Below are 16,014 nucleotides of genomic sequence, written 5' to 3'. Positions count from 1 at the left end.
GTTAATTTTAGAAAGGCTTTCTAAGTGTACAAAGTGTTTTTATAAATATAAAATGTGCTATGCAAAATTTTCCACGATACGTATACACAGGGAAAATTTTTTCATATTCTTTAATCAGGGCTTTTTTTGAGGGGGTACTTGGGGGTACTGAGTACCGGCACCTTTTCTATTATCTGGTAATTTTGACCCATGGTCCTCAAGTTTTAATGAAAGAGCTCAGGCTCTACACAACAATTCTGCCTTGTTATAGATTCTGTGACTGGCTGCAGGGGGCCTGGCTATTGTGGGGTGGGTCCCTCAGTGATCACCCCACCCGTAAAGGGTGGCCTGGCATTTGAGTACCGGCACCTTTTATGCTAGAAAAAACATACTGTCTTTAATACATGTATAAAGCAGGGATTTCTGAAGGAAAAGCTGATCCGAGTTTGGGGGCTGAACATACACTTTACAAAGCATATTCACATAGATTTTCAGACATTGAAATATGTATTTACACCTGCTCCAAAGCAGATATATATGCACTTTCCTTTTCTAAAATAGCTGCTTTTTACACATATAGATCTCCTAGGTCATGTGGGCACCTACATAGATAGATATAGATATATCCCCCAATTCTATAAATAGCCCACACCAACAATCGTGTGGGCTATTCAATAGAATAACAAGTCAATTAGTGCAAATAATTGGCTTTTTAACAAGCAATTATTGACACTAATTAGACACTAATTAGATTTAATTGGGACTTATGCACATAAATGTAGGTGAGGGATCTGTGCCTAAAATTTACACACGGTCTGAAAAAGGGGAAGAGGAAATGGGAGGGCCATGAGCATTTCGGGGCAAATCAGGGGCATGGTTTTGAGTTACATGCACAATTATAGAATAATGTTGCTCCGTGTGTTTTCGTTAGTGCAAGTGCTGACACCTAAATTTACACACGACCTCTCCACTTACGCATTAAATTTATATCCCATGCTGAATTTTAGGCGTGGCTTACAGAATACTGTTTAAGCGGGGAAGAGGGGGGGGGGGGGGGGTTGGTGCCGATTTTCTAGGTGCTTTACATAGAATTTAGCCCATAATATCAATATTCAAAAGTACTACCCCAGTTATTAGTAATTAGGTCTCACTGCATAAAATGGAACCTGTGCTAAAATGTACAAGTTAATATAATTCACAACTCAAACACACTCCCACTAAAGATTCTTATACCGCTATCCTTAGCGGTGACACTTACAAAAAACAAGCTTAGTATGGCAAGATTTACACACCCACTTCTTCAACAGGAAGCCGTAAAAATTCTTTTAAATAAATTCTTAATGTTTTAATATGTTATTTTGTGTTTTTTCTTCTTTATATCTATTAAATGAAACAGATCAAACTTGAAAAATTATGACAATCCAATATTCATCTTTTGTTGTCCTTATCTTTTTGTTGTTCTAATCAGCCAGGGGATTTTTATTGCCAACATAGGCTATGTTTCGCTTGCCAGCTGTATCAAGGCTTTCCCCCTGCTAAGAATGACGCCTCCACCTTTCTGGCCATACTTCTTCCCAGCTTGAGAAATATGGCCAAACTCCATGGAGCTATTAAGTACACCAAAGTGGTTTATAAACAATGTGGTAATTGATCTTTATATATAATGGAGGAAAAAGCATCTGTAACCCTGGTCAAGATATATACTCTTATGACTCATGCGGGTGAATTCTTCATCGACTTGAAAAAACCTCCAAAGTTTAAGTTTTTATTTGCAATTCGACTTTATAAGTTATAAGTGTACCATTATTATGTGGAAGCATAAAGCACTTATTTAGTCATCCGACGAGGTCCCATTTTGCCATATGGGTTTTATCAAGGAAACAGACCTCGTGCTTATGCTGGTGTCTGCAACAGTGAAAACCACAATCAAAAGCCATCCTCCAGACTTTCAAATGTCCAAGTTATTATTAATTCAGTACTAAAAATTCATACTAGCTCAGCATTTGTAATGCCCTCTACTCTTATGCATTTGAAATGGTATGAACTTACTTGGATGCAGCTTGAATTCACTCCGCTGTTCCAAACAGTCTGTTCAAAAGATGGTGCCTGAATTTATAGATGTTCATTAGTGTACAACAAAAGTCATTGGTCCAGATTATTTAAAGGGATAGCACCAAACTAAGGCAGCCTAAACAAATGTTGCCCATTGAATAATCGTGTTAAGACCCTTAGGTTCCAGGGATTTTAACCTGAAGTTCCATTGCTGCTTTAATTGTAAAAGGTGTTTGGCTTTGGCTCCCCCTGCGCTGGGCAGGGCTATACACCATATAAGAGAGAAACTCCCTTATATGGTGCATAGTCCCACCCAGCACATCAAAGGATACACTATGCAGGGCTGGGAGTCACCATTTTGCGGCGTCGCAGGAAGAGGATGGAGTCAGGCTACCCTCCCTCCTCCAACTCACAATGTAGGGGGGTAGGGGGGATTGGACCTCCAGGGACCCCTTGCTGGGGGACTAGGGGGACTGGAGACCCACCAGATCTCTAGCCCTCCCTGAACCTGGGGGGGATCGTCGGGGGCACCGGAGGTTCAGCGGACCTCAGCCCCCCCTGTCGCTCGGGGGGGGGGGGGGGTTGGTTGGTTGCCCACTAGGCCACCAGGGACCTTTGGCTGGGGGAGTAAGTGGGGGGCTGGAGACCCACCGGATCTCTAGCCTTCCCTGAACCTGGGGGGGAACATTGGGGGACAGAGGTCCAGTAGACCTCCAGCCCCCTGTCGCTGGCAGGTTTGCTGTTGGGGGAATGGGGGCCTGCCAGCATGCAAATGCATGCTGGACAGGGCTCACCATTCCTCCCCAATGATCTGCAAACCCTAACGCCAGCTCGGAATTGGTGAAGGGTTTGCCTCGGCCAGCGACCCAATCTCTAAGATCATATTATCCAAACATCATTTCTAAAAAAAAAAAAAATCCATAAAACCATGCTTTCAAATGTTTCTTAAATGTCCCATAATTTATATGCATCCCTGCTACATTTAGGTGCCCACACTTGTGCCAGCTCTGTGACTGGTATAACTGCAGGCACATAAATATTAGGTGCACCAATATCATGTTACACTAATATTCTATAATGGAACTTGAGGGCCCAGGTGCTATTATAGAATAGGGGCCTGATATTCAGCTGGCAGTGAATATCATAAGTGGTTAAGGGGCACTTTCACCAAGCTGTGGTAAAAGGGGCCCTGCACTAGTAAAGGCCCTTTCTACTGCAGCGGGTAAAATGCCTGAAAAAATAAATGGCCTTGTGGTAAGTTCACACTTGCCATGCGGCCATTTGGGGGGAGTATTTACCACCACCCACTGAGGTAAGGGCTCCCATGCTAACTCTGAGGTAACCCCCTGCGGTATTAATTTTTCAAAAATTCTGGCAGCACTGGAAATGCTGTGCACTGGGGACAGAACTACTGCTGGCAGCCATGTTGGGCCTGAAGAGTTATGGGTTGCCACATGGCAACCTTTTAGTAAAAGGGCCCCTAAGTGCTGAATATCACACTTAACCAGCTATGTTTTCACCACCCCCATATACCTGGAAATTCAGTGCTAGGCCATATCTGGGATCTGGCATTGAATTTCTGGGTATACAGAGGTGGTGAAAATATAGCTGGTTAAGTACATATTCAGCACTTAACTCACTATGGTGAACCACATAAAGACAGGACCGCATAAAACTCAGACCTATTTATGCAGCTACCTTGGCTGGGTAGCGCTGAATATCGATGCTTAACCGGACACGTACTGAAGTCAGAACAGCCGGATTCGGCTTGGACGCTAACTGGACATTTTCATTGGCACTATCTGGTTACGTTCCACTGAATATGCCCAGGGACAAGTGATTTAAATGGCATGGAGCCTCTTATAGACATTTAAATAATTTTAGATATTGGGCCCTATGCTCCTACCATGGATGGACGTGCTGTGCTGTAGAATGGGGATTCTATATATGGTACTTTAAAAAATCTGCGCAGAAAACATTTCCACCTAAGCGTCTTCTATAAGCGGCACCTGGATTTTGTACGGAACACTAGGCACGCTATATAGAATCTGGAGGATAGTGCCAATATTTAGTGCTACCGATGTAAATATAACTAGTTGAGTCTGGTCTAAATTGATTTCTGAAAGTTAACCTAATACTATCTTGTTAACCTTAGACAGTGATTTTCATTGGTCTAATGTACTCCAGCAATATCCTTTCACCAGATAAATTATCCTGTTATCTTTAACTGGATATTCTGCAGCTGAATACTGACCCTACTGTGTGGCCAGGGAGGTAATTTATGCACATCCAGTAGGCTGGAAATTTTCCGGTGCGCGACGCTAACCAGGCGGTAATCAGCAATGTACATGTGCTGATGATTACCACCAAGTTAACGCTCGAGACCTTACCGCTAAGTCAATGGGTGGTGGTAAGGTCTCAGACCCAAAATGGATGCACATCAATTTTCATTTTGCCGCCCCTCCATTTCCGGCCCCAAAAAAGAAGGCCTTTTTTGCAGGTGTGCTGAAAAATGAACTTGCGTACATCCAATACACACATCTACACCAGCGCAGGCCATTTTTCAGCACACCTTAGTAAAAGGACCCCTAAGTATTTTAAGATTAAAAATATGTATACTTGTAGAATAAATGTGTTTATATCTTAAAGTAACCTATGAATAGTAATACCTGAATAAATGGTCAAACTATTGTATCTGACTGCAGGAGAAGCACTACATTTAGCAAGAGATTTTGGCTACACCTGTGAAACAGAGTTTCCAGCTAAGGCAGTAGGAGAGCACCTTGCCAGACAACACATGGAACAGAAAGAACAGACAGCAAGGAAAAAAATGATCCTAGCGACAAAGTAAGCAGAAGAAATTTAATCTAAACTGAAACTTTTTACTTCCAGGAGTGTGCGAAAAGCATACTGAAGTTAGGATTCTGAAATTTCAACAAGCAACTCATTCAAATAAAAATAAAATTGGAATTAGAATTATAGATGCATGAACTACAGACTTGATGGATCGTACAGGTCTTTCTCTGCCGTCATCTACTATGTTACTATCAGGCTTATTTTCGAAAGAGAAGGGCGCCCATCTTTCGACACAAATTGGGAGATAGGCATCCTTCTCCCAGGGTTGCCCAAATCGGCATAATCGAAAGCCGATTTGGGGCGTCTTCAATTGCTTTCCATCACGGGGACGACCAAAGTTCACGGGGGCATGTCAGAAGCATAGCGAAGATGGGACTGGGGCGTGCTTAACACATGGGCTCCTCGGCCGATAATGGAAAAAAGAAGGGCATCCCTGATGAACACTTGGCCAACTCTACTTGGTCCTTTATTTTTACGACCAAGCCACAAAGTGCCCTTAATGACCAGATGACCACCGGAGGAAATCGAGGATGACCTTCCCCTACTCCCCCAGTGGTCACTAACCCCCTCCCACCCTAAAAAAAGAAAATTTTAAAACTTTTTTCCAGCCTCTAAGCCAGCCTCAAATATCATACCCAGCTCCATGACAGCAGTCTGAAGGTCCCTGGAGCAGTTTTAGTGGGTACTGCAGTGCACTTCAGGCAGGCGGACCCAGGCCCATCCCCCCCTACCTGTTAAGCTTGTGGTGGTAAATGTGAGCTCTCCAAAACCCACCACAAACCCACATCTAGGTGCCCCCCTTCATCCCTAAAGAGCACCCAAATATGAATAAATACTTTTATTGATGACTCTTAATGATGACTCGACATGGCCCCATGTTTCAGAACAAATTCATATTTATGTTTTATCATTTGTTCTACACAATATGATTTTATACTTTATATAATTTTAAAACATTATTTTAATGTTCATTTATACAATACTGTGTTTATGCATTTTTATTGGCAATTATGTTGTTTTGATTGTATTCATGTGGAGGGGCATTTTCGAAAGGGACATCCAAGTTGCAATTTGGACATCCTTGCAAAACGGTAAAATCCATGGGAAGAGAAACCTGTATTTTCGAAGCAAGATGGATGCCCATCTTTTGTTTCGAAAATACCGTCAGGGACATCCAAATCCTTAAATTGGGACGTCCCTAGACATAGACGTTTCTGACTTTTGACGATTTTTGAAACCAAAGACGTCCATGTCAAAAATGACCAAATACAAGCCATTTGGTTTTGGGAGGAGCCAGCATTTGTAGTGCACTGGTCCCCCTGACATGCCAGGACACCAACCGGGCACCCTAGGGGGCACTGCAGTGAAATTCATAAATTGCTCACAGGTACATAGTTCCCTTACCTTGTGTGCTGAGCCCTCCAATCCCACCCCAAAACCCACTACCCACAACTGTACATCACTACCATAGCTCTTACGGGTGAAGGGAGGCATGTAGATGTGGGTACAGTGGGTTTGTGGTGGGTTTTGGAGGGCTCGCTGTTTCCTCCACAAATGTAATAGGTAGGGGGGGGGTATGGGCCTGGGTCTGTCTGCCTGAAGTACACTGTGGTACCCACTGAAACTGCTCCAGGGACCTGCATGCTCTATCACGGACCTGAGTATGACATCTGAGGCTGGCATAGAGGCTGGCAGAACATATTTTTAAAGATGTCTTTTTGAGTGGGAGGGGGTTAGTGACCACTGGGGGAGTAATGGGAGGTCATCCCCGATCCTCTCTGGTGGTCATCTGGTCATTCCGGGCACCTTTTTGTGCCTTAGTCGTAAGAAAAACAGGTCCAGGTGAAAACGTCCAAGTGTTCGTCAGGGATGTCCTTGTTTTCTTCGATTATGTGTCAAGGACATCCAAGTGTTAGGCACACCCAAATCCCGCCTTCGCTATGCCTCCGACACGTCCCCTTGAACTTTGACCGTCCTTGCGATGGAGTGCAATTGGAGACGTCCTAAATTGGGTTTCGATTATATTGATTTGGACGTCCCTGGGAGAAGGACGTCCATCTTCCGATTTATGTCGAAAAATGGACATCCTTCTCTTTCGAAAATGAGCCCAATAGACTACTGAGGCAGGCATGTTTGTGCCAAAACATGGTACTGTTTTGAGTCATCATTAAGAGTCATCAATAAAAGTTTTTATTCATATTCTTGAAGTGCCTGATCTGTCTCCCACTCCTGTGTTCTGCTGCATGCTTCCTTGTGAGATTCTGGTGTTCTTTCCATATCCATGTTTTTTTACTGCTTTTGCCTAACCATATATGCACATATATTCTGGGCTATACTAGTATTCTATAAAGGAAAGTAAGTGCCTATGTTTTTTTTTACAGACTAGGTGTCACATAGGTGCCCTTTTGGCACCTAAATATAGGCATACTGATATACAGTTACTTCCTACATGGGCTGATGAGATATCATTACTCAACATGACTCTCCATTTTCTATTTAACAAGAATGAGCATAGCCCTTCTAAAGCCAACCTTTTGATGGAACTGAACCAGAGGCCCCTCAGCCCAGGAAATAGAGGCATCACCCAGAGGGGGGGTTCAACAATCCTTCAAACTGGAAAGAAGGGTATCCTCAAAACCAACCCTGACAGTGAAACACTGAGATAAATTCCCAGCTGTGTGGTAAAAGTAACAAAACTGCAAGCTGAAATATTTGGCCAACTTACTCAGTTAAATAAACCACCTCCAAAGTTTCTATAATGCTATATTGGCTTTGTACTAACAGTTGAAAATAAAAGTGAGATATCAAGAGGCGCTGAAGAGACCACAGAGAAAACCCAGCCATATATGAAAAAAATGTTACCTAGCACCAAGTGGTAACTGGTATCCAAAACAATCCAATTCAGAGTCTCCAGATTCCTATCCACCAACTCTGGTTGAGAATTAAAGAATCAGTTCCCATAGCATTATAAGAAAGTGTTTATTGTATCAGCACTGAGAGACAGTGATTTGGCAATCAGATTCTCTGTCTGAAATACAAAGTGTTGTACTGCACCTTATACAGCGGTACAGTATGTGTTATTTTCTTCCATTGTTCTATTGTTCTTCTCCATTGTTCTATTCCCTTAACGATACTTTGACGTTTTCGCATAACTCCTCACAATGTAATCCATAACCAAGTTGTAACAAACTGTATTTCCACCATTCACAATGTATTGTAAGCCACACTGAACCCGCAAATAGGGACACAAATGCAATAAATAAATAAATAAATTTCCATAAATACAAGCCAGAATAATACATTCATAGCTTGTTAGCACATAAGTGTAATATTGATTAATAATGTAACACTTCCTAATCTTGTTAACTGCCCCTCACTAATGAATGGTGTCCTTTAGCATTACCTATTTTGACAGAGGTGCATAAAACGATATAGTCCAGACATGCATGGTTAGCAAGAGTCGGTCAGCAGGCAGCTTGAAGAGGTCACTGTTTGACCTCTCATGCCTTCACACACTTTTGAGGAAAACAAATTTTGCCCAAAATCAGTTTGTACCTGTATGATAGAGCTATACTATGTGCCAGGTATTTACATAAGACACATCCCCATTATTTACATGACTTCTACGTGATCATCTCATTTCATTTCTGAGCAGACACTGTCCATACAAGATCTTCAGTGAAGAACACTGAATACTTGCTACCATACGCCCCCAAAATTACTTCACTGACTGACAGAATAATAGCAGAAAGCATAGATCTATAATTTCCTTCACTTTCCATTCTTGACAGTCTATATCTAACATGCCCTGGGACTCAAGCACTGCTTCTCAGTGTAGTGTGTGCTTGTTTTGCCACCTGAGCCACTGAAGCTTAGAGTTCATGGAACATAGTTCTACAGCCTTCTCTCTCAGTCCCATTAGAATATCATCTGTGACACCTATGGATTTTTTGGCTTTCCAGTCAGGTGGAAGCCTCACTGTGCTTCACTCCTACTCTAAAATCCAATATGCATCCAGTCCTCTGTTCCCTGCCCTAGTGTGCACAGCCAAGCTTTCATGGCCACCAGCATCTAGATGCTCCACTGAAGGTTGCGGTAGTCTGGTGGTACTTCCTGTTTAGTGAGCGATAAGCCCTCGTTGGGCTTACTGATGCTTAGTAAAAGGGGCCCTATATTTGCTATGGGGAGGAGTGGCCTAGTGGTTAGAGTGGTGGACTTTGGTCTTGGGGAACTGGGTTCAATTCCCACTGCAAGCACAGATAGCTCCTTGTGACTGTGGGCAAGTCACTTAACCCTCAATTGCCCCAGGTACCAATAAGTACCTGTATATAATATGTAAGTCACATTGAGCCTGCCATGAGTGGGAAAGCACAGGGTACAAATGTAATTAAAAAATATATATATATTTTTTTCTCTTTCAGGTTACAAGAAGAATACTCAATTGCTATTATATCTTTAATACATTTTCCCTTTTAAGATCACAAGAGGAGCATTTTCTTTTCAAATGCTATTATATACTTATAATACAATGTTATTAATGGGGTGAAAGGTTTATACCACCATTGTCACTCCACTGTGTCCTTTAAATGACATAGCCTTGTCAGTGGCTTTCCACTGTAAATTTTCTTTTATTATATTTATGTGTTATATATTCTCAAAGTTTAGATATACTGCCCATCGCTGATTCTACTTTCATATGATTCTTACATTGACACTAAGGGGCCCTTTTACAATGCCACGGAAGAGCTACCATGGCATTGGTGTGCCAATCCAGCACTACTGCTAGCTCACCATGGGAGCCTGCGGAAGTGCCGCCCTCACCGCATGCCATTTCCAATGCAACCAGAATATTTTTATTATTTTTTTATTTTTAACGTCGGGTTAGTACAGGTGCCCTTACCCTCTCCTAAATAGGAGGCAGTAAGGGCTCCCCCAGGAAATAGATAAGCAGCAAGTCTGTATTTACTGCACAGCTATTCTTACAAGAAATACATCTCTCACCTAAAGAACATGAAAAACTGAAAAAAAAAGGCTTGGTTAACCAAATATATTATTCCTCTCATAAGAAATCAAAAAGAGGGGTTGCTGTCCTAATCCCAACTCAAAAGTTTCACTGTGACTTCTCTTGGTCATATAATGAGGAAAGATGTGTTTTAATAAGAGACAAGCTTAATAATTCTAAGGTAACACTCTTGAATGTCTCTATTCCAGCTGAAGAGACTTAATTCACTAATACAATTTTTCTCAAAAATAAAAATGGAAATTAATAGAGAACTCATACTTGGATGGGGATTTTAACTGTACACTATCTTCTCTTGATAGATCACATAGCACAGCCAAACCTAGCAAAACTATAAATACATTAAGAAATCTAATCCAAGATCACAGGCTTTTTGATGTCTGTTGCCAATATCACAGAGGAGAAAGATTATTCTTTCTTCTCACCAACTCCCAACTCCTACTCATGTATTGACCTCTGGTTTCTATCATATCCCTTGATGAACAAAGTTGCTAAATGCAATATCAAAAATATAATAATTTCAGTCTATGCACCAGTGATTTTAATTCTAAAAGGATTAAGAAAAGAAAAACAGAACTCTACACTGTAGAGTATGTACAGAAAATAACTGAACAACCCAGAATTCATAAATCCACTATTAAAACATTTGCAAGAATATTTACTTTTAATAAATCCACGAATATTTCTTCAAGTACAATATAAGAAGTGGGAAAGGCTGTTCTAAGAGGTCACATATCATCTCTTGCTAGCTTTATTTTAAACAAAACAACAACTCAAGAACTACTCATCCAAATAGAAAAATTAGAGAAACAAATTAAATCCATCAAATGCTATATATATATATAAGGAGATCATTAAAGTCATGGGTGACTTCCGGTGCAGTGGACATGTTGTGTTGATTTGCTTAAGTGTGCTTTTCCTTCCCTCACAAGGGATTCCCTCGAACCTGTGCACAAATGTGCTTTTTGATCGCATCCATTGAAATATTACCTTTGAGAGAATTTATGGTAGTAGTCCAGGACGAAATGCCACATGTGTTGATGCAAAAGGTGACTCCCAGCATCAAAGTCCTGAATGCGAGTAAGGCCGCAAAACACCACATGAGTGGGGAGCTGTAGTGGAAGTGCCCTCCCAGCAGGGTGCCCAAAGATCATCCTGGGACCCCCAGAGAATCGGAATAATAATAATGATGTTCTAGAATGGGTACTGCAGGAACTGCACGCTGCAGAGGTAGTGGGGCTGAAATGGAGAAGAAGTTGGTGGTTCTCCATGAGCACATGGAGGAAATAGAGGGCCATATACACATGGTAGAGGAGGTAAAAACACAGGAAGCAGCTCAGACCAGAGCTCTTCAAAGGCAAGTGGAACAATTAGGTGCTAACTAGAATCATGCCCGAAAGTCTGAGACTGGTGGAGCTACCATAGGGGTTAGAGGGTTCAAATGTGCAACATTTTATTCACCAATTATTATTTACATGTTTTCCGGATCCTCCGACTAAACTCCTGTTTGAGATCAAGGGGGCACATAGCAAACTGTGGCCAAAAACAGATAGGCAAATGCCTCCTAGAGCTTTTATTATATGGCTGCTACAGTTTCCTGAAATGAATTATATCTTACGCCTTGCTAGACCAGTGTTTCCCAAGTCCAGTCCTGGAGTACCCCTTGCCAGTCAGGTTTTCAGGATATCCACAATGAATATACATGAGAGAAATTGGCATATAATGGAGGCAGTGTATGCAAACCAAGTTCATGTATATTCATTGTGGATATCCTGAAAACCTGACTGGCAAGGGGTATTCTAGGACTGGACTTGGGGAAACACTGTGCTAGAGCACAAAAGTATATTTCTTGGGAAAATTATAAACTGAAATTTTTTCCAGATATAAGTGCTGAGATTGTGCGGCATAGAAAGGAGCTCTGGCAGTACAAACAGGCTGCAGGGATCGGTACTGGGACTGGTGCTATTTAACATATTTATAAACGATCTGGAAAATGGAACGATGAGTAAGGTGATTAAATTTGCAGATTACAAAGTTCTCAAAACACATGCGGATTGTGAAAAATTTGCGGAAGATCTTAGGAAACTGGAAGACTGGGTATCCAAATGGCAGATGAAATGTAATGTGGACCAATGCAAAGTGATGCACATTGGGAAGAATAATCAGAATCATAGTTACCTGATGCTAGGGTCCACCTTATGTCAGCACTCAAGAAAAAGATCTAGGTATCATTGCAGACAATACGCTGAAATCCACTGTCCAGTTTGAGGTGGCAGCCAAAAAAGCAAATAGGATGCTAGGACTTATTAGGAAAGGGATGCAAAATAAGACCAATAATATTGTAATGTCTCTGTTTTGCTCCATGTTGAGACCACACTTTAAGTACTGTGTTCAATTCTGGTCATCATATCTCAAAAAAGATATAGCGGAATTAGAAAAGATTCAAAGAAGAGTGACCAAAATGATAAACTCCTCCCATATGAAGAAAGGCCACAGAGATTAGGACTCTAGCTTGGAAAAGAGATGGCTGAGGGGGGATATGATCGAGGTCTATAAAATCCTGAGTGGTGTAGCACAGATAGAAGTGAACCGATTTTTTACTCTTTTCAAAAAGTACGAAGACTAGGGGACATGATGAAATTACATGGAAATAATTTTTAAACTATTATGAGAAAATATTTTTTCACTCAAAGAATAGTTAAGCTCTGGAACTTGCTGCTGGAGGATGTGGTACCACTGGTTAGTGTATCTGGGTTTAAAAAAGATTTGGACAAGTTACTGGAAGAAAAGTCCATAGTCTGTTATTGTTATTGAGATGGACATGGGGGAAGCCACTGCTCGCCACAGGATTGGTAGCATGGAATGTTGCTACTAACTGAGTTTCTGTCAGGTAATTCTAACCTGGATTGTCCACTGTTGGAAGGAAAATATTGGACTAGATGGACCATTGGTCTGACCCAGTATGGCTATTCTTACTTGAAAGGAGTATTGAAGCAGGAATCTCTTGTCCTGACAAACTTGTCATCATAGTGGAAGGTCGGAGGCACTTTCTATAGTCTTGAGGAGAAGATACCAGCTTTCATTAAGAGTATGGACTACATTTGCAAGCAGCGTAAGGAGCCTATTTGAGCTCAGAAAGTGGAATCTCCGCAGATCTCTGATTTCACCAAAGTGGCACCCTCTCCTAGATCATAGAGAAGTTACAGAAGGGCTTCCCTGGTGGGGGAGATGAACAACATTGCAATTTATTTGGCTTCTACTCTGGATTGTAGGCTTCACAAGGTCTCTGCTTGTGCATCAAATGCAGAGGAAGTATCTGTTTCTTCTTCCAAATCTGCCCAAGGTGGAGATTAGATTTCTGCAGTGGATTCTGAGGACCCCTTGGAGCCTGCAAGGAAAATGGGGGTGGAGACTCCATCCATATGACTTCCAATATTTTTCACTGAAATCCCCTTATTGAGCTGTAATGGTGTTACTAAGTTTTGTCCATAGGAGATAACAGAACAGTAGTTTAGTTTTTTTGTCTTACTTTATCGAGTATTGGGTGTAGGTGGTGATTGTTGTTGTATTAGTGGTTACTGGAGGTATGGGGGGTGGGGTTATATGGGTCACTGGGGAAGCTGTGGATGTATTTGTGGAACTGATGTGGAGGCATGGGGGAGGACAGTGGGTGGGAGGGGTGAGATGGAAAAGTTGTGTGTTTTATCTCTTGGGTGCAACAGAAGGTTTGGTATGAATGTATAACTATGCAGGGGTGGAACAGGTGCTGGAGATTGCATGATGGGGGCATCTGGTGAACTTCACATAGCTACATGGAATGTGGGTGGCCTTAATAGCCCCATTAAATGGAAGTGAGTACTAAAACATTTGAAATCTCTTGATGTAGACTTGGTACTGTTGCAGAAAACTAAGTTGTCTTTAGCAGACTCCTCTAGACTAAAGGGGGGGGGGGTGACTGGACCGTGCTACAGGCCTAGGCAGCTGATTCCAAGAAGAGGAGAGTGGCAATTCTTATTAGGAGACACATGCCCTTTGTTATATATACCCAAGGAGGGGATACCCAGTGTCATCTGACAGAGAGATCCCATGGTACCAGTAGAGAGGCCTATAGAGAAGGAAGGGATCTCCAAGATATCTTATATTGGTACTTTTTGGAAGATATTTGGAGATTGCATCATTCGGGTAATAGGGAATACACACGCTATTCAGGTAAATATAACACTTATTCTCGATTAGCTTACTGTTTTACAGAGCATAAGGCTTTATACCACTGGTCTAAGTTGGTCATTCATACCACACAAGGTAAGGGAGCTATGTTCCTGGGAGCATTTTATGAAGTCCACTGCAATGTCCCCCTAGGGTGGCCTGTTGATGTCCTGGTATGTCAGGGGGATCAGTGCACCAGACATGCTGGCTCCTCCCACGATCAAATGGCTTTCTTTAGGACATTTTTGTCATGGACGTCTTTGGTTTCGAAAATCTCCAAAAGTCAGAAACGTCCAAATGTGCAAATTTAAGGATTTGGATGTCTCTGACGCTATTTTCGAAACGAAAGATGGACAATCATCTCGTTTTGAAAATATGGGTCTCCCCGCCCCTGGATTTCACCGTTTTGTAAGGACATCCAAATCGCAATTTGGCCGTTTCTTTTGAAAATGCTCCTCCAAGTCACTTAGTCTGTATTTCCTCCTCTGAGATGGGGATGTGCTGGTGCCAATGCGGTCTCCTTGTTACTTTTGGGCATATGTGGTCGGACTGCCCTGTTAAACAATCTTTTTGGTTGGAGATTTGGGATTCTGTTTCACTTTGAACTGCTGAAAATTAGCACCTTGATCCCTTGAATTGTTTCTTGGGATTACTGTTGGCAGAACCAGATTCATGGTACCTACACTCCTTAGCCACAACCTTGGTGCTGGCAGAAAAAATGGCTCTAATTTGGAATTGGAAAAATCTAAAAGGACCTTTGATGGCCACCTGGTTGGCAGTTTATTTTGAACTTTACAAATTTGAATAGTTGACATTTGCACTCCAGAGGAGGACATCATGGTTTGTTGCCAAATGAGCATCCTTTCCATTGGATACATATTAACTAACTGATGTTTTAACTTGCTGCTCTTTGTTCATAGTTTCCATACTATGAACAAATATCTCTTGCTATTACTCATTTATTTGTATGATGCTCGTACCCTTTGTCATACTTATTTGTTTCAGATCTATTTGGTGTTGGAAGGAGGATGGGGATGGTATAGGATGGGAGGGGGTCATTTTATTTTTAAAACTTACCACCATTGTAGCCTACTATAGGCCCTGTTAAATAAGGCGCATTAGCGTTTTTAATGCGCCTACAATTAGTGCATGCGCTAACCGTGTAGGCGCCTATAAAGATATTGTAGGCACTTACCCAGTTAACATATGTACATAGTTAACATGCATTTAAAATGTTAACGTGCCTATAATGCAGCTTAGTAAACAGAGCACTATGTTTGGACTGAATTGCTATTTTCTGCTGTGTGGTATTTAATAAAACTAGCTTTCAAAAAAGTCAAGTGTGAATTAAATAAATTAGGGCCCTGTTTCCTAAGGGGTCCTTTCACAAAGTCACGCTAAAAAATGGTTTGCGGTAGTGTAAGTAATGGTTTTGGGCATGCAACAAAATGAAAATTGCGACAAATTGAAAAAAAAGGCCTTTTTTGCAGAAAATGGACGTGCGACAAATTGCCGTGTGTCCATTTTGGGTCTGAGACCTTACCGCCAGCCATTGACCTAGTGATAAAGACTCACGCAGTAACCAGGTGGTAATGACCTATGTGCGCCAAATACCACTTGGCACGCACCCATTACGCACACCAGAAAATAAAAAATATTTTTCAGAAGTGCGCAGTGGATGCGCTCCAAAAATGAAATTACCGGTAGAGCCACACAGTAGTTAGACGGTAACTCCAGTTTGGAACATGTTGGGTGCACGTAGACACTTACATGGCTTAGTAAAAGGACCCCTATGCAGTGTTATAGGCACGTTAATATTTTTAATGCGCACTAACCATGTACGTGCCTACAATGTCCCTCTAGGCGCCTATATGGTTAGCGCAAGCGCTAAGTGTAGGCTT

The 16,014-nt window shown here is 41.7% G+C and overlaps 1 protein-coding gene across 1 annotated transcript in view; it reads left to right on the top strand.

The window, feature by feature from the left end:
- TFAP2D (transcription factor AP-2 delta) overlaps positions 1 to 16,014 on the top strand; it is a 122,899-nt gene that overhangs the window by 94,292 nt on the left and 12,593 nt on the right. Inside the window, exon 6 of the mRNA XM_030195578.1 lies at positions 4,737 to 4,878. Within this exon, the coding sequence (XP_030051438.1) occupies positions 4,737 to 4,878 (142 nt within the window). The remainder of the gene's footprint in view (positions 1 to 4,736; positions 4,879 to 16,014) is intronic.

The sequence above is a fragment of the Microcaecilia unicolor genome, chromosome 3 (genome assembly GCF_901765095.1).
Source record: "Microcaecilia unicolor chromosome 3, aMicUni1.1, whole genome shotgun sequence".
Classification (NCBI taxonomy): Eukaryota; Metazoa; Chordata; class Amphibia; order Gymnophiona; family Siphonopidae; genus Microcaecilia; species Microcaecilia unicolor.
Note: the sequence above shows the minus strand (reverse complement) of the source record. Positions and strands in the feature narration are given on the sequence as shown.